General features: G+C 42.8%; 1 protein-coding gene across 38 annotated transcripts in view; it reads left to right on the top strand.

The window, feature by feature from the left end:
• The window catches only part of KALRN (kalirin RhoGEF kinase), a 694,928-nt gene that overhangs the window by 593,489 nt on the left and 74,349 nt on the right, over window positions 1-27,090 (top strand). For 21 of the 38 annotated variants that reach the window (XR_012431622.1, XR_012431621.1, XR_012431624.1 and 18 more), the window contains 3 exons: window positions 10,901-11,184; window positions 12,298-12,402; window positions 15,716-15,811. Coding sequence is in view for 31 of the 38 variants with exons in the window: in XM_015446332.4 (XP_015301818.2) it covers window positions 10,901-11,184; window positions 12,298-12,402; window positions 15,716-15,811 (485 nt within the window). In the remaining 7 variants the exon portion in view is untranslated. Of the gene's footprint in view, window positions 1-10,900; window positions 11,185-12,297; window positions 12,403-15,715; window positions 15,812-27,090 lie in introns of those variants that run through there. The other 17 variants (XR_012431625.1, XM_074033267.1, XM_015446333.4 and 14 more) reach the window with 4 other exon arrangements.

Raw genomic sequence — 27,090 nt, 5'->3', positions numbered from 1 at the left:
ATTGCAAGGGCAACAAGTTTCCTAGTGTCAAGGAACAGTATTTCTAGCACCGCACCGCCCCCCCCCCCCCCGCCATTTCCTATTGCTGTCACCATAGCAGCTATCTTCATTCTCCAGCACTAAGTGGCCCAGGCACCAAGTTGGCTAACCAGATGGTTTGCTGAGAAGCCAGCCATGCCAGGACCTGACCATACATAGCCTTAGGACCTCAGCTGAATATGCAACCAGGAGCTTATATTCTGCTAAATTTTGCTAGAGTATTATTATATACCATGCAGGACATGTTATTTAATAATACTTACTGCAGGCCTTGTGCTGTCAATGCTTACAAACATAGATTTATCCATTGGCTACCCAGGAAATTTTCACCCTTGGCCCTCCCATCATGTGCCCTTCTCTAGATAGTCAATTTCCAGTGTGAACAAAAATGTATATATGATATTTCTATAATGTTTATATTAGCAAATTATTTCCATAAAGCAAAGAAAATAGGAATGTTTGAGTATATAATATCTTCAAACAGATGTATTTAAGTACATTGGCCTTATACAACTCAAGCCATATGAAAGCAATATGAGTGAGTTTGCAGTTATTCCTATGCCATTGGAGCTAAAGCAAGACAAAAGAACAGAAGGTCAAAGGACCCCTCTGTAAATCATTAGTGGATATCAGAAATTTTTTTTTTTTTTTTTGAGACGGAGTCTCGCTCTGTTGCCCAGGCTGGAGTGCAGTGGCCAGATCTCAGCTCACTGCAAGCTCCGCCTCCCGGGTTTATGCCATTCTCCTGCCTCAGCCTCCGGAGTACCTGGGACTACAGGCGCCCGCCACCTCGCCCGGCTAGTTTTTTGTATTTTTTTAGTAGAGACGGGGTTTCACCGGGTTAGCCAGGATGGTCTCGATCTCCTGACCTCGTGATCCGCCCGTCTCGGCCTCCCATAGTGCTGGGATTACAGGCTTGAGCCACCGCGCCCGGCCCGATATTAGAAATCTTTGTGGTTTCTTCTGATTTCAGCCTTTGGAGTCAAAGTTTCTAATTCAGTATTATGATGAACACCAGGTGGACATTTATAGACCTATTGACCATCTAGATAAAGCACGTATGGTATGTATGGAGCAACTGGGCCCCATGTCTTTTAACAATCACATGATACATTATATAGAAGACATGCCTTTGGGGTGTGCTTGAATACCATCATTGAACTCCAGAAGAATGGATTGAAACAGAGTTTTTCATTTTTGAGTTGTGCTACTCAAGCGAGTGTAGAAAATAGTGAGCCAGCCTCGTGAGTAATATATTTAGGATGCCCACAATCCACGGAAGCCTTGGATGCCACCTACACATATGCTTGTTCTCTAGGGTCCCAGCCTACCCCTTGCAAAGGCAGTTACTGGTCTTTGGGGACACTAAGCTCCTAACACTATTAGAACTGTCTTCTTTTTCTGTCTGGGAAGCGTAGTCCTTCTCTACTTCCAAATCGTCTTGGGGTCAGTAGAAATAAGGCTAAGTCAGTATTTTGTGATCAGAAAAGTACTGGGTGACAGTCCTGTGGATGTAGCCATAAAGCATTTGCCAGAGCCTGTGTTTGCACTCTTTGATGATTTGTGTGCAGTGTGTTCTGATTTCAGAATAGTACACTAAACCAGAAAGGGGAGAAGCCTTTTTTTTTTAGGTGTAACATTGAAGTAAGTATGAGTTGAAACTTTAAAAACAAGAAATTAAATTTCTAAATGAGTTATATCAGATATAATACATCTCTGGTATATTCAGTTCCTACCAATGTCTATACAGGTTTCTTTCTTTTCTCTTTTTCTTTCTTTGTCTCTCTCTTCTCTTTTTTTCTCTCTCTTTCTTTCTTTTTTGTCTGTTTCTTGCTTGCTTGCTTGCTTGCTTGCTTGCTTGCTTTCTTGCTTTGCTTTGCTTTGCTTTGCTTTTTTCTTTCATCCTGCTATGTTGCCCAGGCTGGTCTCAAACTCCTGGGCTCGAGCAATCCTCCTGCCTCGGCCTCCCAAAGTGCTGGGATTACAGGTGTGAGTCAGTGCACCTGGCCTATGCACGTATCTTCTATTTGGCTACTAATTTTATTAGTCAGAGTTCTCTAGAGAGACAGAACTAATAGGAGATATATTTTATACACACATACACACACACACACAAAGGGGAGTTTATTATTAACTCACATGATCACAAGGTCCCACAATAGGTCATCTGCAAGCTGAGGAGCAAGGAGAGGCAGTCCAAGTCCCCAAACTGAAGAACGTGGAGTCCAATATTTGAGGATAGGAAACATCCAGCACTGGAGAAAGATGTAAGCTGGGAGGCTAGGCCCGTCTAGTCTTTTCACGTTTTATCTGCCTGCTTTATATTCTAGCTGCTCTGGCAGCTGATTAGATGGTGCCCACCCGGACTAAGGGTGGGTCTGCCTTCCCCAGCCCACTGACTCAAATGTTAATTTCCTTTGGCAACACCCTCACAGGCACACCCAGGATCAGTACTTTGCATCCTTCAATCCAATCAGATTGACACTCAGTACTAATCATCACACTAGTGAAAGGCTACCTAAGTAGAAGAAGGACAATGTTTGACACAGACAATGGACTGGTTAGGATATGTTCAATGTACAAGCGCTCCCAGGCTTTATTCTGGTATTTACTTTCAGTTGAAGCAGGTAGCACTTATGTGTGTTGCATGGAAACATGCTAAAACAGTCCCCATCTATCTGTGGTTTCACTTTCTGCGGTTTCAGTTACCCACAGTTAACTGAGGTCTGAAAATATTAAATGGAAAATTTCAGAAATAAACAGTTTGTGAGTTTTAAATTGTGCACTGTTCTGAGTAGTGTGATGAAATCTCACACCATCCTACTCCATCCGGCCCAGGATGTGAATCTGAATCATTCCTTCGTCCAGCATCTCCATGCTGTATGTGCTACCTGCCCATTAGTCACTTAGTAGCTGCCTCAGTTATCGGATCAATTGTCATGGTATTGCAGTGCTTGTGTTCAAGTTACCTGTATTTTACTAAATGATGGCTCCCAAAGTGCAGGAGTAGTGATACTGGCATATTGTTATAGTTGTCCAACTTCATTATTAGTTGTTGTTGTTAATCTCTTAAGGCCTAATTTATAAATTAAACTTTATCATAGGTATAGAAAAAAACATATATAGGGTTTGATACCATCTGTAGTTTCAGGCATCCACTGGGGATCTTGGACTGCATCCCTCATGGATAAGGGGGAGATTACTGTACTGTGATTAAAATACCTGAAATCATGGAGTTGTTGCCCCAAGGCTTAGGCTAACAACATCGATGTGCTTATTCTAACCCCAAGATGGTATCTGACACAATAACCTCAACAGTTGTTCAATTACCTCCTCATAGAGTCCTTCAGAGGCTCCCATTCTGAGAGATACCCCTGTAGATAGAAGGAGGCAGGTGTCATCTTCAGGGAATAACCTGTGCTGCTTAAACTTCCAAATGGTGAGGGAGGGGGAAAATTGCCTGATAGCCAAAGGATGAGGCTACCTTATTCTAGGAAGAGACTTCAGGCATTGGTCTTAGGAGTAGTTAAAGAGCTATCATTACTTACTGGAGATAGGGAGAATCTATCACTGGGTGGCAACTGGTAATATTAGGTTTTTCTTTGCTTTCATGAGACATAGAACTTTGAAGCTAAAACTTTTGATGCTTAACATATCGAGACTAGCCTGTGGAAGAACACACAGATGGAATGAATGAATGAATACACAGAAAAAAGTCAATCATGGAATTAGGGGAGGTTTTTATGGTTTTATTAATTTTTATTTAACAGATGCTTAAATGGTGCTTCTCTGGGTCTAGACATTATTCTAAACACTTTACAAATATTAACTTCTTAATCCTAGGAGCAACCTTATGAGATAGGTTCTGATATTCCCTACTGGTGAGGAAACCAAGATACAGAGATACAGAAACCAAAGTAACCTGCCCAGAGTCATAACAGCTGCTCAGTGGTAGAGCCAGGCAGTTCCACCTGGAGATTTATGCTTTAGAGTAAAAGCAGTGCTGTTCAGTGTGTGACCTACAGACAGCCAGGGTCTTTGAACTAAGTCCAATCCACAGTGAGATGAGCACAGAAAATAAGAGGGTTTTGACAGTTCCACAACATCCAAGAGTGTGATATATTTCATAAAAGTATTGGTCTGGCCAGGTATGATGGCTCATGCCTGTAATCCTAGCGCTTTGGAGGCTGAGGTGGGAGGATCCCTTGAGCTCAGGAGTTTGAAACCAGCCTGAGCAACATAGTGAGACACCATCTCTATCTTCTTTAAAAAAAAAAAAAAAAAAAAAAGTAATGGTCCAAAATAGATTGGAAACAAGTAAAATTGGTTCTTTACCACAGACAGTTTGGGAAGCACTGGCCTAGAAGAATTCTCACACTCATGCAAACAGATTCGTACAATTATATATCTATTTATCTCTATCTATATCTCCATATGCCCAAATGTTCATCATTAGGGAAAGATATTACAAAATTATGATATAACCTATGAAAGAATATTATTCAACAATTAACATGAGGCTGGGCACAGTGGCTCACACCTATAATCCCAGCACTTTGGGAGGCTGAGGTGGCCAGGTCACCTGAGGTCAGGAGTTCGAGACCAGCCTGGCCAGCATGGTGAAACCCCATCTCTACTAAAAATACAAAAATTAGCAGGGTGTGGTGGCGTGCACCTATAATCCCAGCTACACCGGAGGTTGAGGCAGGAGAATCGCTTGAACTTGGGAGGCAGAGGTTGCACTGAGCTGAGATTGCACCACTGCACTCCAGGTTGGGCAACAGAGTAAGACTGTTTCAAAAAAAAAAAAAAAAATTAACATGAATGAACTAGATCTACATATATGAACATGAATAAATCTCAAATAATTTTGAATAAATGAAGTTGCAAAGTGATACCTACATTATGATAATTATATAAAATATAAAACACAAAATAATACTATATTCACATAAAAGTAAATGTTTAACAACATGGATAAGAAAGATGCACACCAGCTTCAGAAGAGAATTTAACTCTGATGAGGGCAAGTAGAGAATAGGATTGCAACTGGGCAACATAAAAGGCTTCAACTATATCTGTAATCTTTTATTTTTAAAAAACCTAAAGTAAATATGGAAAAATGTTTACACTATATCTAGGTGATGGGTGCATACATGTCAATTTTTTTCTACATTTTTCTATATTTTAAAACTATTTCATGATATAATTAGCTTCAGAAAATATTTTTTTTAATTCAGAACATTAGGGACTCTTTATTATTTGCAGTGTCCAGGGATTCATTTCTCTTCCCATTTACTTAATGCCAGTCATTGGTCTTTGGGAAGTTTCTAAAGCCTCTTTGCTAAAGAGGAAGCGTTGGTTCAGAGGCCTAGAATAGGCCTAGGGATGCCTAGATGTTGGTACTAGTTTTGTTACTGGTTTGTGACAATCGCTTTTCCACATATAAACCTTTAAGCAACTTGATGCTCCTTTCTATAATAATGGTAAAGATGAAAGGAGCACATGGAGTGAACATGGATGTAGAGATAAGATTGAATATATGTGTGGTGGAGTCAGATCTAGGTTTAAGTCTTGCCTTTACCAGTCACTATGAGCCTCAGTTTCCTAAAACAGTCTCATTTTCTGTTTCCTAAGGTGGGAATCCTAATAAATAACACCTGCCTGGACTTGGGATGATTTGATGAGAGAACAATATTATTGTTGTAGATGTTCCAAATCTGTCACTTAACTGTTTTATCTAGAAAGATAGTAAAATAACTTCTCCCACAGCTAATGGCAGCCATTTTCCAAAAAAGATGGGATGAGCATAACATCCCAATCCCTCTGAAGAAGCCATTAACTAAGTAGATGTTTCTAATCTAAATGATGCCACATTCCTTTATAACCAGGCATTTGAAGTGTCTTGGAAATGGTCTTGTCCCAAGTCAGGACATCAACTAGTTGATGAATTACATTGCTTCCAGCTCTGAGATTCCCATTACTTGGGCCATGGTTGCATGGCTCCAGTTGTTTGAGTGGAACAAACTTGAAACAACAGAATTGAGATTACTCTTGGTTTTTAATTTGTACTTTGTACTCTTGCCATTAATTTTCACAGAAAGCAAAAAAAGCAGAAGTAAATGACAATAGGGGAAGAGGAATGGTCATTCAAAATGTGCATTTGTGAATCTCAAAACCAGGCCATGGTGTGCCATGGAACAGAAATCTTAGTCATCTGTCTTGCCTGGTAACACAAGGCACAGTTAATGTGGCCAGGCCTCTAGTTCTGCTGACATGACGTGCTGATGATAAGTCTTGAAGGCTTAGATTCAGTAAAGCCGCATAGAATCACAGGGGTCTAGTGAATGAAAAGCTTCTGCAAGCTTATCAGCAGAAAGATAGCAGAGAGGTTCTGCTTCTATTACCAGTGTTCTGAAGATGTTTATCACCAACCTTCTGACAACAGTAGTTTGACCCACACCAAACACTTCAGAAACAATGTCAACACACCCAAGACCACAGCCAGCAAGGAATTTTCTGAGATAAGATTACAACCTTTTCCTTAAAGGGATGCCAACCAAGTTAGTCGATCTCCTAATATTCCCTGAGTATAGCAACCCTATGAGTTATCCTTCATACCAGAGAATTTTAGAAGCTCAATTTTTATGCTTCCAAATACAAATATTCTGCCGCTGTTTTCCAAATTATGCACAAAACTCTAGCAATATCTAAAAAAGTTCCAGCAGGGTCAAGGCTCAGAAAGCCTGAGATTGGTGCCCATGAGACCAGCCAGTTGTAGCCACTGGAGACAGCTGTCTATTGGCAAAAGCATCCATTCACCTTTCCTTCCTTCCTTCCTTCCTTCCTTCCTTCCTTCCTTCCTTCCTTCCTTCCTTCCTTCCTTCCTTCCTTCCCTCCCTCCCTCCCTCCCTCCCTCCCTCCCTCTTTCCTTCCTTCGTTCCTTCCTTCGTTCCTTCCTTCCTTCCTTCCCTCCCTTGCTCCCTCCCTCTTTCCTTCCTTCCTTCCTTCCTTCCTTCCTTCTTCTCTCTTCTCTCTTCTCTTTTCTCTTTTCTTCTTTCTCTTGCTCTATTGCCCAGGCTAAAGTGCAGTGGCGTGATCTCAGCTAACTGCAACCTCCGCCTCCTAGGCTCAAACTGTTCTCATGCCTCAGCCTCCCAAGTAGCTGGGATTTTAGTCATGTGCCACCATGTCTGGCTAATTTTTTTTTTTTTTTTTTTTTTGTAGAGCCAGAGTCTTGCCATTTTGGCCAGGCTGGTCCTAAACTTCTGACCTCAAGTGATCTGCCCACCTCTGCCTCCCAAAGTTCTGGGATTACATGCATGAGCCACCAAGCCCAGCCATATCCTTTCACCCTGTTTCAGGATTTTATTTCTTCTCTGTTGGCTACATGTAGGCCAGAGGGCCTCCCAGGTAGATTAGAACCTCTAGTCTAGGTGTAGGGCAAAGTCATTATAGGAAAAGGTGACTCAGTCTTTGAGTAGATATGAAAAGCCACTGTAATAATTTGTTTAAATACCTAGTCCTGTGTTTGATTTAAGTATCAGTATGCAAACTGGCACTGTCAGGGGGCCTATGTGCAGGCGAGGCAGAGCTGGTCAGGTATTCTCCCAAGACCGTGGTGATGATGAGAAGCAGCAGCATTCACAGAGACAACTTACCTTTGATTTGTTCAGATGCTAATGGTATCACTTCTTGCTTTGAAGTGTCTCACGTTCCTTTCTTTGTATTCCCTGTGCACAGCCCTAGTGTGGCTTCCTGGGTTCTAGTTCCTCCTTCCCAGGGCTGTACTATGTATAGTTGCCAAGATTAATTAAAAACAAAGCAACAACAACAACAAAAACCCTTTTTATGTCATTTCCCAGTAGTCTCATAATAAAGTTTATACTCCTCTGGTTTATTATTGAATGTTCTCACAAATTTTTCTATCCAGGTTCTCTTTCTCCACTTATCTTTATTTCACCCAAAGGATCTATTACTGGCTGTTAACCTATTTTTCATTTTTCCTGCCTCTGTGCTTTTGTTCCTGCTGTTTCTCCCTTTTGGAATTCCTTCACCCTTCTATTCAGATACAGCTCTTCCATTAAATCTTTCCAGATCAATCCCGCCTCCACTGATCTGACCCTCCTCTGAACTCTGCTTACTTGTCAGCTAAAGTCCATACCAGCCCTCTGGCAATTAATCACATACAGCCTTGTGAATGTATCTTTATTTTGCGTGCTCAATCTTGCTTTTTCATTTTCTGTCTCTCTCTCTCTCTCTGCTTCTCTCTACCATTGTGTATGGATGTCTATGTACAGCTAGGTAAGAGGTCTATGAAAATAAAAATCTGTCTTATATATCTTTAGAATAGACAACCTAATCGGTGCTCCATGACATAATTGTTACTTAGGAGTTCTCACTGAGGATCTTGATTTGCATGCCTATGCTCCTGTGCAACTTTCAAATGTCTGGGGATCCCAGCTTTCTCAATACTAGCAGGAACAAGAACAGCATCCCCAAGCACTGAGAGCTAGGAAGACATCTGAAGTGGACTTAAAGGGCTTTCTTTTGAATAACTCAAAACTGTTCTGTAAAGCCAAGGTAGGTAGATTCTAATACTGATCTCCTCCAAGTTTAATGAGTATTCAGAAATCAAGGATTTAGGGAAAATTAAATAAAGTTTGCTCAATGTGCTTTTCCTGCATGCCCACATCTGCCACATGCCTGTTCTCGCCTGTCTATTCTTCCATGGCAGTGAGGCTTTCCCTGGACTTGCTCTTCCTCCAACCTCATCCCCAACCCCATATCCAGAGGGAGCCTAGAGAACTGGGGGGGCGTAGACATGAAAGGCCCAGTAGTGTTTGTTTGTTTGTTTGTTTGTTTGTTTGTTTTGAGACGGAGTCTCCCTCTATCACCCAGGCTGGAGTGCAATAGTGCGATCTTGGCTCACTGCAACCTCTGCCTCCTGGGTTCAAGTGATTCTCCTGCCTCAGCCTCCCGGGTAGTTGGGATTACAGGCATGTATCACCACACCCGGCTCCAGTAGTGTAGTTTAGTGCTCAAGTCTGGCTGTCTGGAGTTCAGATTTCACCTTGACCCTATGAGCTGTATGACCTTAAGCAAGTTAACTCTTTAAGTCTGCAGTTTCTTCTTCTGTAAAATGAGGACAATAACAGAACCTACCTCATAAAGTTATATGGAGAATGAAATGGTAGTCCACATAAAATGTTCAGGCTATTGCAAGCATATTATATGATTGAAAATAGTTACTATATGGCATACAGTTTACAAACAATATGCTGAGATTTAAAAAACAAAACCAGACAAACTCTTGTGCTCCAATCACTATGCCTTCAAAACAGTACAGGAATTCTCTATACTCTGTCTTGTTTCTTACACCTATGCTCTTGCATCCTCTCTAATGAGGCCATGGCCCCCTCCATTCCACTACAGCTGCTTTTTTCAAAGTCACCGATGATCTCCATGTTGCTCAGTTTTAAGACTTAATTCTTAGGTCATCTCTCCTGACCTATCAAGCAGAAATGGACACAGCTAATTTCTCCCTTCGTAAGACATTTTCCACATGCAGCTTCCAGAACGCCTCACCCTCCTGGTTTTACTCCTACCGCACTGGCTACTTTCTGGTCCTCTCGTCTTCCTGCTTCTGGCCTAGTCCTTGGAATTTGTCATTATCCATATCCACGCCCCTCATTTATCTCACCCAGCTTCATGGCTTCAACCCCATCTCTCCTCTGACAACTCCGCAATTATCTCCAGCTCACCAGCACTTTCTCCCCTGAACTCCAGACTTGATGGCAAGCTGCTATTCAATTTCTCCACTCAGGTATCTAATGGGCATCTCAAAGATGTCTAAAACTAAACTCCTATATTCCCTCCCCCAATCCTGTTCCTCCTGTATTCTTCCACGTCTCAGGAACCCTGTCCTAACCTCAGACCCAAAACCTGAGTTACCTTTGACCCTTTTTTCATATCTCATGCACAGTCTGTCAGCAAATCATATTGGCCCTTCCAGCAAAACATCTCTAGAATCTGATCACTTCTAACAACCACTAGGACCACCCTGCTTCTAAGCCACCAACATCCGTCACCTGGAATAGTGCAGTAGCCTCCCAACCAGTATCCCTATTTCCACTTGCCCTCAATATAGAAACCAGAATGACCTTTAAAAATATAAGCCATATTTATCACTCTGGCTCAGAGTCTTCCAGTGGGTTTTCACTCCAGGTAAAAGCCAGAGGCATAACACTGGCCCACCACATGCTTGTTGTCCCAGCTCCCGGCAGCTTTTCTGACTTCCTTTCTTACTGATCCCGCCTGGCTTACTCCACCAAGGCCACCCCAGGCCTTGCCTTGGGCCCTTTGTGTTTCTCTTCTGTCCAGAAGGCCCTTCGCCAGATGGCGTCACCACCACTAGGCCTTGGCTCACATGTCATGTCATGAGACTGTCCCTGACCAACTGTTCAACCTGTACCCTCTTTTCCAACGCCAGCATTCCCTAATCCCTTTCCCTACTTTACGTTTTGATGTAGTACTTATCACCACCTGTCATACTTTTCATTTTGCTTATTTTATTGTTATAGTCTATTATATGTGTTTCCCACCAGAATGTAAACTCCACGAAGGCAGGAGTCTCTGTCTTCTGCCCACTCCTGTATGGAATGGTGCTTCATACATTAAAAATTGAGTGAGTCAAACATTTTCTTGCTGTTCTTGAGAGGGTTCTCTGGACTGGGGTCTACAGCTGGCCTGGATATTCTGCCTTGTGCCCTAGCTTCCTGAGGATGGAGCTGTCTCACTCCCAGGTTTGCGGCCTGCCTTCACTGCCTCTGACATGGCTGTGTCTGTCCCTTTTCCTCAGATGCATACTCTCATTCCTCAAGTGAGAATGGAGGCAAGTCCGAGTCCGTGGCCAACCTGCAGGCCCAGCCCTCCCTGAACTCCATCCATAGTTCCCCGGGTCCCAAGCGCTCCACCAACACCCTTAAGAAGTGGCTGACGAGTCCTGTGCGTCGGCTTAACAGCGGGAAAGCAGATGGAAACATCAAAAAGCAGAAGAAAGTTCGGGATGGTCGGAAGAGCTTTGACCTGGGATCTCCCAAGCCTGGGGATGAGACAACCCCTCAGGGTGACAGCGCTGATGAGGTACTTACATGGGGCCCCAGAGTTGTCCATCAGGGGGGCCTTCTGACATGTCTCCTTCCTCAGGTTTTGTCAACTAGGCCATCTCAAATCTCCACTAGTGTGTTGTCTTGAGCCTAAGTGATTTGGATTCATTTTATTCTAAAGACATTGGCCAGTTTGATTTGTGGTCGATTCAGAAACTGACTAGCACCTAAGACATCCAGCAGACAGAAACCATTTGCCAGATTTGGAGATAGGACCTGGGCCTGAGGGGAGTCATTTGGTCATTAGTTCCCTACCTCTACTAAGGACTACATTAAAACCAGCTAGACCTGTTTATATTTAGAATAAAAGAATGAAGATTGTTTCACTTTGGAAACAGGACTATGCTGGAAGATTATAGCTGTTTTCAAGTCTCTTGAGCAGTGCCACACATCAAAAAGAATACGCCATCCAGAGTTACTCCAGATGAACAGATGAAGATTACAATAGGCAGGGTCTCAGCTCAAAGAAAAACTTTAATCAGGAAGTCAGCCAATGATTAAATGGGCCTTCATGAAAACTAATGAATACCCGTACTGGAAGGTTTGAGAGACCGTAGCCAAAGTTAGGCTGGACGAAGCTGAGATTCTGTAACCAAAAGACACTGGATATGTTTTGGTTGGGGAAATGAGATACCTGTTTTATTTGGCACACAATCCTGCTCTAATCACTAATGTAGCTAAGAACTTCTTTGTGATGTGTAACCAGACTCCCTCTTGTTGTGATTTTATGCTACCTGCCATTTCTCCCTCTGGAAATGGCAGCTGAGCCTGGCGGCATTTTTTACAAAAATGTAAAAGTTAGGCTCTCTCTGACTACTTCCAGCTTTTTCTTTTCTTGCTAATCAATAAGATAGATAGTTGCTGGTTTTGCTTCTTTTGGGGGGTGTGTGTGTGTTCCCCATTGGTGCTCACTCTCATTTGAAATAAGCAGGTGTATCCATGTTTCAAAAGAGGAAATTGTGACTGAACAGTTAGGAGTGAGTTGAGGGAGGAACTGTCCTCCTATGTATTATTTTTGTTAATGTCAAGTCCAGAACCATTGGCATGTTTAGCTTGTGACACAGTAACTAATGCTGCTCTTTTGTTCTAGAAGAGCAAGAAAGGTTGGGGTGAAGATGAGCCGGATGAAGAGTCACACACACCCCTCCCACCGCCTATGAAGATTTTTGACAACGACCCTACACAGGATGAAATGGTAGAACTTCTTTCCTTTCTCACTTAAAAGAGCAATGTGCAGGGCGTGATTTTGTTTTTTGTGTGTGATGGGGGTAGTCGTACTCTTTCTCCCATGTTATCTCATCCTCTGCATGAATCCATGCTGTTGTCAATTGTGTCTCTATTTGGTAGGTGTCCCTTCCCCAACCCTGGAGGTCCAGCTTCATTCTAGGCTGTGGAGGGGGTGTGTGCAGAATTCTCAAAGTGGGAATCTGCCTGGTGTCTTGTCCTGTTGATAAAAGGTAATGGTTCTGTCTTTGGAAGCAGCACATCCTAAAAGGAGCAATTCCAGGTAGTCCCAGTCCACAACCATTTTGTCATACCTGACTGTACAACCTACATGTTAGTTGTATTCCCTATACTTAACTCTAAACTCTAACTAGTGGTAGCTACCAGTCAAGCCCAGTGTTGGTCAAATTTTGCAATGACAGTATGAGAAATGGAGATGCTGCTAAGGGGAAGTTATTGTCAAAGGTGGACAAACCTCATATGCGAAATTGCCTGTCTTTGCTTTGCAAGATTCCCTGGCCCACTGGCATACAGAGGCTCACTGGTATTTTATCGATGCTCCCTGTGTCTCCAGTCACCCGGTGATCATCCCAATTGTTCTGGAGCAGAAGCGTGGGTTAGATGTACTTCCAGGTACTGACCCGAGGCTTGGGGCAGCTTTGTGTTCTCCCTCACTTGCCACTCAGTCTCCTTGCAGCCCTGCTTTCATGTCACTGTGTTTTTCTTGCCTTAAGTGTTGCTGATTCTCTTCGACTCTAGACGTGGAAGTGGCAGTTTTGGGTTTTGACTGTACGTCACTTTCAATTTGCTTTTTTGAGTGCTGTTTTGTTGCAGTGGTGGTAGTGGATGCGGCGGCTTGCCTACCTGTCCCTCCAGGCTCTCCTGTGCTCTCTAGTGCTCTGTCCTGTAGTGGGACAGCCTCCCTCCAGGAGGTGCCCAGCAAGTGTAAGCAGGAAACAAATCTCTGTAGTACCATCGAGCACACAATTCAAAAAGCACTGTCTGCGGATGTGTCCTTTCTGGTGACATCTCAGTTCTTATTTTAATTCTCTCTGCTTTGCATTTGAATTGTTAACCCACAGACATTAACTGAAGTCTTCCTCTGGAAGGCTGGAAGGACAGAGTCTAGGGACTCTGAGATGTGGCAGCTGCCCCCATGATGTGACTCACCTAGTCGTGGCCCCTCCTAGGTGATGTTGGTGGCCCTGTCTTCAGGGCCAGATCTTTGACTCTGGATCACTGGGAAGAAACATAGTAGGAAGGCCGGTGTTATGCCATCCTGCGTTTCTGAGACAGAAGTGCTGGTGCTTCACCTTGAGATGGGAATGAGACCCTGCCTACTTGTAATGTGTTTTATAAACAGCGATCGTGGCCTGGGGAGTAGGGTGCCCATGTCTCACACAGCCCTCTGTGCAAGGGCCCTGCTTGCATAAGGTCACCACCCTCTCTAATTCCTTCAAACACAGCTTGTTTACAGAAATGGATGTTACATTGTTTCTGGATAATTTTTAACTGAGAATTCTGGCTTACCTTTATTTGTGTAGCCTTTTCCTTACCCAGAAATGGGGCAGATGGCAACAGTCTCCTTTCAGATACACGAATTCTCCTTATTCCTGCTTGTTTGATTTCTGTGTGTTTTTATCAATGTTTGGGAGTGGGATGAACTTCAGAGCATCTAACAAATGGAGTTGGATTTATTAAAACAATTTTTACAACACTGTCAAAGGAATTTTTAAAAGTTCACCATTGTAATATTGTGCAATTGTCTTCTCCATGTTTCCTTCTAATCTTTTTCATATGTGTGTACGTTTTACTTTTACAATTATAATATGCATATGATATGTCCAATGTTTTATTTGCTACCATTTCCTAAAATTGCATTAATTGTTTTCTTCCTAGCTGTAATTTTCATAGCTGGAGAAAAGTTTGCTTATTTTCTGTTCCGTAATGTGTTTGATCAGCCTGTTGGGGACACCGTAACAGGGTGTTTCCATTGTTTGCTACTGTGGCTAATACTACTACATACAGATCACTGTGTATATAAAGCATTTGTTCTTTTGACTTCTGTCCTTGGAATAAATTTCCAGGAGTAGGACTACTAGATTAAAAAGAGGATAACTTGATTTTCCACATAGACGTAAGCTTTTTCCTGCATTCCCCAAGACAGAAAAATAATATTATTATATCTTCCTTAATTATAATTATTTTCCTCCCATCTCAGAAGCAAAGACTTAATAAAGTAACTTAGATTAGATGAGAAGCTTCATTTTTGAAACTTTTCCTCTAACCCAAGGGGCACACTCAAAGGAGCCTGTGTCCTGGCCTTGGGAACACCACTGCCCTCTGCTCTGATAAGCTGGAAGTAAAAGCACACACGTACTGTAGGGGGTTAACCATTTCTGCCCCAGTTTCTTCTCAGATAGAAGAAGGAAGAAAAAGCCAAACAAAAAACCACCGTCCTTCAGTGAGCAGGAAGCCCCAAACCATTGACCAAACCACCACACAGACAACTCCTCATCGCTGGCGCAGGGGAAAGGGGACACAGGAAGGTCCTGGAGTCGTCTCTCTTTACTATGAACAGGATAGTTCCTGGCTGCTTCAGGACTCCTGCTAAAGTCTTTTATTACTTCCTAGTGCTCCGGTTCAGGGGCCTTACCAGAGCCAGCTGTGCTTTGTGGAGGGGTAAGGGTGTATGTGTGTCAGGGGCAGAGGCGGAGAGGAAGAGAGAGGGAGAGAATATAGGAAGGGAGTATCTAGCTTGCTGGTCACTAAGGGTCCTGCCCCTAGCATTTTTGCTAGACACATAATAAGGATCTATATTTAAGGCTATAGTAAAGCAAGGACTCTTTCCCTTTTTTGGACACACTGGAGGCTGAGTTTATTGAATCCTTCACACCCTGAAACAGCAACAGGCAACTGTGTAGTGGCTAAAGTCTTGTTTGCCCACAGAGCAGCAGCCCCCACCCTCCAAGCTGTTGCTGTCAGTAGGTGCAGCCCTGGCCTGTAGGCCTCCCAGGAAGTCAGTGATTCCTCCTCTCCCCTCCTTCATAGGCTTGCCTAAGGATAGCCTAGTCCCATCCATTTGCTGCTGGCTAGAATTTCTGATAAGGGGTTGGGCAAGCCTGTATTACACCCACTCTGTTCTCCGTCTGTCACCTGTTCCCTCTAAACACAGAACTTTGCTTCCCTTCCCTGCTTTGAACTTTGGACTTTGTTTTACTTCCTGATCACTGTTCCTTATTCCTTGCTAATCTGCTTTTCCTCTGCTGCCTGATGTCTTGCAGTCCTCCTCTTTGCTAGCAGCCCGGCAGGCTTCCACTGAAGTACCTACTGCTGCAGACCTTGTCAGTGCAATAGAAAAGTTGGTCAAAAACAAGCTGGTAAGTGGGGGTCCCGGAGGCAGTTCTGTGTGTGTCTCACCTCCATGCTGCTCCAGCCTTGCATCTGTCTGCCGTTTTCTCCTTTCACCTGTCCTCATTCCTCCTATGTGATTGCAGCTAATGATGGTTTCTAAAAAACTGTACCCCAGAGTCCTTTCTGACTTTGTTTGGGAATGGGCATAGGGAATTAATAGATTGTTTGGGGGCTGCAGCGTTGATGAAAGTTGAAAACTATCCAAGACAAACTTAACTCATTGCAAGTCTGATCCAGTGGCCCACAGGCAAGTGGCATTCAGTCAGCGATTGATATATATTTGGTTAGCCCAGAAGCTAGTGCACTGTGATGCTAGAACACACTGATTGGATCTTTGATAGCACTAGGAAATTTTATGAGGGACCTTGGGTAGCCTTCCAGCTTGCAAAGTCTCTCAAAAGTAGACTGCTGATTATAAAGGGGAATGGGCAAAAGTGTGTGGATACCTCACCACAATAAATTAAGAGAGCCAGTGCCTAGCCCTACCATGGTGGGAAAAACTGAACATAAGCCACTGGCAGCCTGTCTAGCCTGTGACTGTCTCATTGACCCATCAGCCGATTGGAGGGATAGGTGATGAGCCTGAGCAGGTTTGGGGTTTTGGCATAATGCTGGTGAAAGGGCCCTTTTTAAGATAGCTCATTAGGATAGAGCTGTTCCTCCACTCATGTTTTTGCATTTAAGTGTGTCACCACAGAATGACACCTGGAAGCATTTTCCTTTCTTTCACTCTCATCCATATCACCCATTTAGCTTTTCCTGCAATTCTCATTAGGATAAATGTCTGTGCTTCTGCCAGACTTCTGTTGGGCAGTCTTATTAATCACTTGGCCCAGGAGCTAGAGGAAAATGATGGATGCTCTCTATGGAAAGCTACCTAATATTTTGACTATAGTAACTCCCTTTTCAAATATCCCAGCATATCCTGTATAAATGAGGTTTAATACATATGATTTTATTTTTTTTCCTGCTAAATTTTCCTTTCTAATTGAGAAAAGAAAAAAACCCTGCTGTTTTTGGTACCCAGTGTCAAACTCTTGAAGGTTGTCCGTTTTCCTGCCATCTCTCCTTTTCCTACCAGCAGGAGTTAAGTGTCTTGTGGGCACTACGTTGACTTTTCAAAGACCCCTCCCTGGTGTTTCTCACTTGCTCTCCCTTCCTCTCGACACCAACCCATATACCCTCTTCATTCTACAAATGCTATATTTAATTTTTTTCTTAAAGTCATCCTTTTTCTTTTTTGTATTTTTTCTTTTACCATCTGAGCCTGGGCTCTGACTTCATTCCTGGACTATTGCAGTAGCCATTGCCTGCCCTTTCCCCACCCAGTCTGCCTTCACCCCAAATTGGTCTTCTGTAAACACTGCTTATTGCCTCCCTCTTGGCTGCATAAGCAGTGGTCTCCAATGTGGGGGTGCCCTCAGGTACATAAGACAACTTACTGGGGTATGGGAAGAAAATATTTGAGCCTCTTTATAGCATTTTAAAATGGTTTTATGTGTGTTTTCTTATGTATATAATGATAGTACAGTAGCATAGATATAGAATTTATAGACAAGTTACATGTTTGGGGGTACATGAACAAAATTATTTTCAATGACAGAGATATATAATCAAAGTTTGGGAATCACTGGCCTATACATAAAGTCCACACTTATCTAATATTCTGATATTTTTGTAGCCTGTTCTCCAACCTACCTTTCCAGCATCTAGTTATTTATTTGGTTGATGAACTCTGCTCCAAACAAATTATTTTCTCTGCTATCCTCAAACTCATACTTGGCTTTCTTCCCTCCAAGTTTTTGTTCATATCGCCCCACTTCTCTGGAATGTTCTCCCTCTTATGTTTGCTGATCTAGAGCATATGGTCATTCAGGGTCCTCCTCAAATCTCCTCTCTACAGGGGCTCCTCTGACCAGCCCAGGCCAAATTTCCATTGTAATCCCATGGTAATTATGAAAGCCACATACCGCCTGGGACAGCTCTTAAGTAGCTCTGTAGCATAATCTGTTCAAATATCTGAATGTTTTCATTTGCATTTTACCTCCCTAGCTAGATGGTAAGTCATTTAGGATATTATTATTATTATTATTTTTGCTCTATTAGTAAAAAAAAGTCTTTTACACTTATTTTTATATTTTGGATTACCTTTTGCTACTACTACTGCTAAGAAGCAAAGACATAGAAAAGTCCCATCAAAGCAAATTTTCTAGAGAAGAGGGGATGTGGGATGGCACTGGTGTTGATTGGCTTTATTATAGGCTGTCAATAAATGTCTGTCGAATGAATGTCCTTTCTGTGGTGAGTTTGCCATAATGAAGGATTTAACTTCTTCCAGCAATAACTACTCTTGAGGACCTACAGTAAGCCCAGAATTAGAGCTATCTTTGGCTTAACATGTAAAACCAAGCTCACGTCACAGAAAGGAAAAAGGAAGCAGTGGTTTGGTTTCTTAGAATCTTCCTACCAAAAGTTGATTCTTGGTCCTTTCCACGACTTTCTCTTTCTTCCCTTCCCACATGGGGTAGCAATGTAACAGTACTAGGTTGAGAATATCTCAGCCATGCTTGAGAGCACTAAGTTGTATTTTCACCTTCAAGACTCTTAGTCCTATTCCTTATCAGTTCTTCAGCTTAGAAGAAGAAAAGATCCAGAGCCCATAAAAGCTCTGGGGTGTTTATTTGACTAAGTACAACTGTGTGATAGCTGCCAAGATAGCGAGTATTATCACAGGCTTGATTAACGAAAGTACAATGTACAGATCAAGAGAAGCAATAGTATTCAAAGGTATTCAGACCATACACGTCATGAGCGGTGTGTGAATAATGCGTTCTATTCTTTCCTTTTTTTTTTTTTTTTTTTTTTTTTGAGACAGAGTCTCACTCTGTCACCCAGGCTGGAGTAGTGCAGTGACATGATCTCTGTTCTCTGCAACCTCCACCTCCCAGGTTCAAGTGATTCTCATGCCTCAGCCTTCTGAGTAGCTGGGATTACAGGCACGCTACCACACCTGGCTAATTTTTGTATTTTTAGTAGACACAGGGTTTCACCGTGTTGGCTAGGCTGGTCTCAAACTCCTAACCACGGTGATTCGCCCACCTCAGCCTCCCAAAGTGCTGGGATTACAAGCATGAGCCACCATGCCCAGCCAATGTATTCTATTATTCTATTCTAAATGCAACCTTCTACAATGTTCTTGAACAAACTGGAGGGGCCCAGAGGAGATAACCAGACCATGTGGTCCATGTAATTTGAAGGAAAGTTGAGGAAACCAAGGTTAAGTATGGGAAGAAGTTAGGAGAAGACACATAAGAGCTGTCTTCTAGTAATTGAAGCACTGCCATGGGAATGAGGTTGCAAAGAGTAACTAACTCTTTGCTACCCCAGAGGGCAGAACCTAGACCTGTGGGTGGGAGTTTTCTTCGTTTCATATGAGGAAGAACTAATAAAGTTCTTTTTTTTTTTTTTTTTTTTTTTTTTTTTGAGACGGAATCTCGCTCTGTCACCCAGGCTGGAGTGCAGTGGCCGGATCTCAGCTCACTGCAAGCTCCGCCTCCCGGGTTCGGGCCATTCTCCTGTCTCAGCCTCCTGAGTAGCTGGGACTACAGGCGCCCGCCACCTCGCCCGGCTAGTTTTTTGTATTTTTTTAGTAGAGACGGGGTTTCACCGTGTTAGCCAGGATGGTCTCGATCTCCTGACCTAGTGATCCGCCCGTCTCGGCCTCCCAAAGTGCTGGGATTACAGGCTTGAGCCACCGCGCCCGGCCAGAACTAATAAAGTTCTTTCCACTTTACAGAATTCAATTCCGTCTTACAGGAGCATCTGGTATTCTTGGACTTTACTTAGTCCTTAAAGTCTTTGTGCTTTGTTGGTTGCTCAAGCCATGGTGCCAAATTCTGCATTAGAATTCATTTGGCTTCCTAGCTCCACCCAAAGGCCATGAGATCCCCCATGTTCCTATCTCCCAGAGCTGCCCCCGGTGCTTTATGGTTGCATGGTCATTGTTATACCAAAGCTTCTGCCTCGGTGAGTTAGGATCACTGCTGCACAAGACCTACTGTTAAGGAACAAAGACAGGGTTTATCTGAAGTGCAGATAAAACTTCTGAAGACTCACTACCCGCCAATGAGTCCTTCTGGACGTTAATGGGCCCTTCTGTGGTCTTGCCACCAGCCTTGGTCTTTAATCGGTGCTCTTGTTTATCAAGAAAGGATGCTCACCCATCTCCCCAGATAGGGATAACATTCTTTTTCTGGGTTTTGCATTAAAGTATTATCTTTAAGCCAGGAATACAGCTCCCCCTGCTTTCACTGTGTGATTTTTAATAAACCCTTTTCTAGACCTGTGGACTGTTGCTGCTGGCAGTGAGTGTGTAAAGAATCAGAAGACCTAAGATTTAGTCCTGCCTCTGCTGCTTACTGTATAGTCCTGGGAAAATTACTTAGTCTACTTGGGGTTCTCTTTTACCTCACTTATTAGTGATGCTGATTCTGTCTATTCAAATCTAATCCCAAAAGAGTTATGATGATAATTGAGTAGGTATGAATGGGCTTTGTAAACTGATAATCAAGCATCTACAAAGGTTAATTCTTAGCCTCCTCAACTGCCTTGTGAAGGACAGGGAAAGGGAACTGTGTCATCCTTATCTCTTGTAGCTTGGTATGAAGCTGGGCACATGGAAACTTACTATTTGCCAGCGATAGATTGGTTGGGTGAATGTTACAGAGTAATAGCTTAACAGTCTATACAATTTGGTTTTATTCCCCAAGTTTGAGAAACAAGGCCTTGAGAATCTAGTGTATCTCCAAACTGAAGTCCTGGAGCCCCAGAATTCTACCATCTTCCTGGCATGAAAGATCGAGACTCTAGAAAGAAAGTCCCTAGGCCGGGTGTGGTGGCTCACACTTGTAATCCTAGCACTTTGGGAGGCTGAGGCAGGCAGATTGCCTGAGCTCAGGAATTCAAGACCAGCCTAGGCAACATGGTGAAACCCCATCTCTAGTAAAATACAAAAGAAATTAGCTGGGCAAGGTGGCATGCACCTGTAATCCCAGCTCCTCGGGAGGCTGAGGCATGAGAATCACTTGAACCCAGGAGGCAGAGGTTGCAGTGAGCCGAGATCGCGCCACTGCACTCCAGCCTAGGTGACAAAAGCAAGACTCTGTCTCTACAGAAAGGAAAGGAAAGGAAAGGGGAAAGGGAAGGGGAAGGGGAAAGGGAAGGGGAGAAAAGGGAGGGAGGGAAGGGAGGAAGGAAGGAAGGAAAGAAGGAGGGAGGGAAGGAGGGAAGGGGGGAAGGAAAGGGAAGGAAAGGAAAAGGAAGGAAGGAAGGGAAGGAAAAGAAGGAAGGCCCGCCCCTCTCTAAGCTCATCATCGGGTGACACACCGGCATGGTTCACTGGGCTCAGCATGGCCCCAGTGGACCCTGGCTAATAATCCTCTGCCCTTAGAGAAGAGACTGGCCAGGACTGAGCTCCTGTTTAGTCTACTTAGTGGCCTGGCACCCTGAGAATGTGCCCTACCTGCTTCAGCAAGACTTCCTGCTCTCTGGTTCTCCTACTTTGACAGCATTCATCTCCTCCTTGGGCCAGCCTTGTGGGTCATGGAAGAACATGGCTATGGCCAGGCTGTATTTGTGTGTGTGCTTTGGCCCCCTTTAGAAGAATTCACTTGTTTTGTCAATAGCCAGGTGGAGTTAGCAAAAGTTCAGAATCCAGATGGGAAAAAATAATGGCCTCACCGTATCCATTGCAGAGGTGTGTGTTTCCAGGGACTGGGTTCTTCTAGCACTCTTTTGTGGAAGAGATTCCCGAGGTTCTTTTTTTTTTTTTTAGACAGAGTTTCACTCTTATTTCTTGTTGCCCAGGCTGGAGTGCAATGGCGGCTCACTGCAACCTCTGCCTCCCGGGTTCAAGCTATTCTTCTGCCTCAGCCACCCAAGTTTCTGGGATTACAGGCATGTGCCACCATGTCAGGCTGATTTTGTACTTTTAGTAGAGACAGGGTTTCTCCATGTTGGTCAGGCTGGTCTCAAACTCCCAACCTCAGGTGATCCGTCCGCCTCGGCCTCCCAAAGTGCTGGGATTACAGGCATGAGCCACCACACCAGGCCAATTCCTGAGGTTCTTGTAAGAAGGTAAAAGTTTAGATTTCCACCAATTTGTTTTTGTTTTTGTTTTTGTTTTGTAGAGGCAGGGTCTCACTGTGTTGCTCAGGCTGGTCTCAAATTCCTGGCCTCAAGCAATTCTCCTGCACTGGCCTCCCAAAGTGCTGGGATTACAGGTGTGAGCCACCATGCCCAGCCTCCACAAAATTTTTTTAACCCAATTACAAACCTGAAATGTCACTGGCCTGGAAAATCCAGACTTCAGCTTTTCAACTATGTATTGTCCCTATACCCACCAACAGTTTGCCTCGGAATGACTTAGATCTAATGCTTTATGTCCAGAGAATATTATGTAAGGTTTTTGTTGTTTTCGGTTTTTTTGAGACAGGGTCTCGCTCTGTCACCCAGACTGGAGTGCAGTGGCTTGATTTCGGCTCACTGCTGCTTTGATCCCCCGGGCTCAAGCAATCCTTTCACCTCAACCTCCTGAGTCAGTGGGACTATGGGCTTGTGCCGCCATACCTGGCTGATGTTTTAATTTTTTTATTTTTAGCAGAGACAAGGTCTTGCTTTGTTGCCCAGACTGGCGTTGAACCTGAGCTCAAGCAATCTTCCCACTTCAGCCTCCCAAAGTGCCGGCCACAACCATATGTTATTTTTTTACATAAATTTTATTGTGTATATTTGAGGTTTACAACATGATGTTATGGGATACCCATAGATGGTGGAATGGTTACTGTAGTGAAGTAAATTAACATATCTGTCATGTCACACAGTTACTTTTTTGTGTATGTGTGACAAGAGTAGCTAAAATTTAGATTTTAATTAGTTAAATAAAATTTTGGTGGAAATCTAAATTAGTACCTAAAGAGTAGCTAAATGTATGTATTTAACAAAAATTCCAAATACAATTTTATTAATGATAATCCTCATGTAGATTAGGTCTCTAGACCTGTTCATGCTACAGATTTGCTACTTTGTATCCTTTGACCTACATGCCCGTTTCCTAGTTGCCTTTTCCACCTTGCTGGTAACTACTGTTTTATTTTCTATCTGTATATATTTTTGTATATATTTTGACCTTTTTAAAAAATATTTCACATATAAATGAGATCATGCAATGTTTTTCTTTCTGTATCTGCCTTATTTCACTCAGCATAATGTCCTTCAGGTCCATCTGTGTTGTGGCAAATGGCAGGATCTCTTTTTTGTTTTTAATACTTTAAGTTCTGGGATACATGTGCAGAACATGCAGGTTTGTTACATACATATACACATGTCATGGTGGTTTTCTGCACCCATTAACCCGTCATCTACATTAGGTATTTCTCCTAATGCTATTCCTCCCCTAACCTCCAAACCCCGGACAGGCCCCAGTCTGTGATGTTCCCCTCCCTGTGTCCATGTGTTCTCATTGTTCAACTCCCACTTATGAGTGAGAACATGCATTGTTTGGTTTTCTGTTCCTGTGTTAGTTTGCTGAGAATGACGGTTTCCAGCTTCATCCATGTCCCTGCAAAGGACAAGAACCCATCCTTTTGTATGACTGCATAGTATTCTATGGTGTATATGTGCCGTATTTTCTTTATCCAGTCAATCACTGATGGGCATTTGGGTTGGTTCCAAGTCTTTGTTATTGTGAACAGTGCTGCAATAAACATACATGTGCATGTGTCTTTATAATAGAATGATTTATAATCCCTTGGGTATATACCCAGTAATGGGATTGTTGGATCAAATGGTATTCCTGGTTCTAGATCCTTGAGGAATCGCTACACTGTCTTCCACAATGTTTGAACTAATTTGCACTCCCACCAACAGCGTAAAACTGTTCCTATTTCTCCACATCCTCTCCAGCATCTGTTGTTTCCTGACTTTTTAATGATCGCCATTCTAACTGGTGTGAGATGGTATCTCATTGTGGTTTTGATTTGCATTTCTCTAATGACCAGTGATGATGAGCCTTTTTTCATGTTTGTTGGCCACATAAATGTCTTCTTTTGAGACATGTCTGTTCATATCCTTTACCCACTTTTTGATGGGGTTGTTTGTTTGTTTCTTATAAATTCGCTTGAGTTTTTTGTAGATTCTGGATATTAGCCCTTTGTCAGATGGATAGATTGCAAAAATTTTCTCCCATTCTATAGATTGCCTGTTTACTCTGATGATAGTTTCTTTTGCTGTGCAGAAGCTCTTTAGTTTAATTAGATCCCATTTGTCAGTTTTGACTTTTGTTGCCATTGCTTTTGGTATTTTAATCATAAAGTTTTTGCCCATGCCGATGTCCTGAATGGTATTGCCTAGGTTTTCTTCTAGGGATTTTAGGTTTTAGGTTTTAAAAATGTTTAAGTCTTTAATACATCTTGAGTTAATTTTTGTTTAAGGTGTAAGGAAGGGGCCCACTTTCAGTTTTCTGCATATGGCTAGCCAGTTTTCCCAACATCATTTATCAAATAGGAAATCCTTTCCCCATTGCTTGTTTTTTAAGGCTGAATAATATTTCTCTCTCTCTCTCTCTCTCTCTCTCTCTGTGTGTGTGTGTGTGTGTGTGTGTGTGTGTATCACAGATTCTTTAACCATCAGTAACACTTAGGTGTTTCCATATCATGCTATTGTACATAATACTGCAATGAACATGGGCGTGCAGATATTTTAAGAAAAGCTGACTTCATTACCTACCCAGAAGAGAAATATATGCCCAGAAGAGGGATTATTGGGTCATATAATAATTCCATTCTTAATTTATTTGGGAACCTCCATACTGTTTTCCACAATGTCTATACAAATCTACATTCCCACCAACATGTACTAGGGTTCCCTTTTTTTCACACCCTTGCCAACATTTGTTATCTCTTATTTTTTATTTTTATTTTTTTTGCTGTCTCCCTGTCTGGAAATTGAACCCCGATATCTTATTTTTTTCATAATAGCCATCCTAACAGTTGTGATATGCAAATTTTTATCAAAGAGGAGCAACTAAGAGGTGATTGGTTGGTGTGGTAGGTGGTACTGGACCAGCCAGCTTACCCATTGTCTCATCACATGAGCTTTGATCCCTTCCCAAGAGTTACATAGCATATTTAATAAATTCTTGGAGTCCTCCTGTACACCAGGCTTTGAAATCAAGCACAGAATTTTCCTTATAGGGAGCTCGCAGTCTCTAGGGTTAATGCTCAAAATCCTCTCCTCCCTGGACTGTTGGCAATCATTTCCTCTCAGATTTTAGTCTAACGTCTCTTGCTAGAGGGATCTTTCTTTTACTGTTGTGTGTGTGTGTGTGTGTGTGTGTGTGTGTGTGTGTGTGTGTGTGTGTGTTTGAGACAGAGCCTTGCTGTGTCACCCAGTCTGGAGTGCAGTGGCGTGATCTCGGCTCACTGCAGCCTCCACCTCCCAGGTTCAAGTGATTTCTTGCCTCAGCCTCCCGAGTAGCTGGGAATACAGGCCTGTGCCACCACATCTGACTAGTTTTTGTATTTTTAGTAGAGATGGGGTTTCACCATGTTGGCCAAGCTGGTCTTGAACTCCTGACCTCAGGTTATCGGTCTGCCTCAGCCTCCCAAAGTGTTGGGATTACAGGCATGAGCCACTGCGCCCGGCCTCTTTTCCATTTTTTTTTAAAATTAATAGTTCTTTTCTGACTAATAAAAGAAATACATGCTTATTCAAAAAAATTTGGAAAAATGACAACAGTATAAATATAAATCATCATCTAGACATATTCAGTGTTGAAATTTTGATATATTTTCTTCTAGACCCTTTTAAAAATAGTATAATTAATCATGGAATACTTAAAGTTTAAGTTCTGTTTTTCTTTACTATCACATCAGAGACATTGTCCCAAATTATGAAAATATCTTTGGAGCATTAAGACTGACATTTCTAAGTCTTAAAACATGTTATTTCCCTGCTTACAACTGTCCCATCATTGGTCTTAGAAGGTAAAGTTTCTACTTCTTTATTTTTAATTTAATTTTTATTTTTTATTTAGTAGAGTGGGGTCTCACTATGTTGCCCAGGCTCGATTCAAACTCCTGAGCTCAAATGATCCTCCCACCACAGCCTCCCAAACTGCTGGCATTACAGGCATGAGCCACCATTCCCAGCCAAGTCTCTACTTCTGAATGCCATGCAGACAAGGTTCCTTATGATCTGATCCCTGCAAACTTCTCCAGGATTCTATTTTCACTCCTCACTCCCTCTTCCTTTAATACCTACTCACCCAGACTCACAGAACACACAGTTATTTGCCAACCCCCTTCCCTCACACTCTGTACTCTGCCCACAGCAGGCTACTTTCAGGTTCCCAGGCTGCCCCCACGTCATTCGCTCTTTCACCCTATATTCACAATGCTGCTTCTGCCTGGAATGTCCTCCCGTTGGCATATCCAGTGAAACTCTCCTCATTTATCTGTTCTCAGTTCGAGCATTGCCTCTTTCATTAAGTCTTTCCTTTGCTTCTCCACCCCACCATAGAGCCACCAGCTCCTTTTGTTCATCCTCCATTGTACCCTGTCTCTCTACAAGAGACCGATTTTGGCTTAGATTATGGAGGCCAGGGAGCCTTGTCTTATTCATCCTCGTTTCTCCAGCACTTTGCAAATATTTAGCATGTAGTAGATGTTCAATAAATATTTGCCTGAATTCAAATCAGTGGTTACAATACTATGTGATGAATGCCGTGCAGGGAGTGTGAAAAGAGTGTTTACAGGTGCACAGCGGAGGGGCAGGTTATGAGTATATGGTCTCAGATCCAGCGCCCAGGAAATGTGCTCATTTTAAATATGGGGATGACCTTCCTTCACACTTCATCACATATTTGAATCTATTTGCATTTCTATTCCCCATCCTTGGATCGACTATGGGAACATTTGTTGCTCTATCCCCATATACCTTTCCCTTTGTCCTCTGAGACTACTTGTGCCCTGAGCTCCAGGTGGGACAGAAGTCCTCACTGTGGCAGAAACCTGGCCACCACTGCCTTTTTTCTCCCAGGAGCAGAACAGACAATTTTAGGTCAGCTGTAGTTGCCTTTAGCTGGGGCTCAGTATCCCAGCTCTAGCATAGGTAGGTAGGTCTTCAGAGGCAATCACTCTTGAATTATTACAAGCATTAAAATCAAACTCATTGTTTTAGGCAGACT

The sequence above is a fragment of the Macaca fascicularis genome, chromosome 2, assembly GCF_037993035.2.
Source record: "Macaca fascicularis isolate 582-1 chromosome 2, T2T-MFA8v1.1".
NCBI lineage: Eukaryota > Metazoa > Chordata > Mammalia > Primates > Cercopithecidae > Macaca > Macaca fascicularis.
The sequence above is the reverse complement of the archived record's forward strand: the minus strand, read 5'-3'. Positions and strand labels throughout refer to the sequence as shown.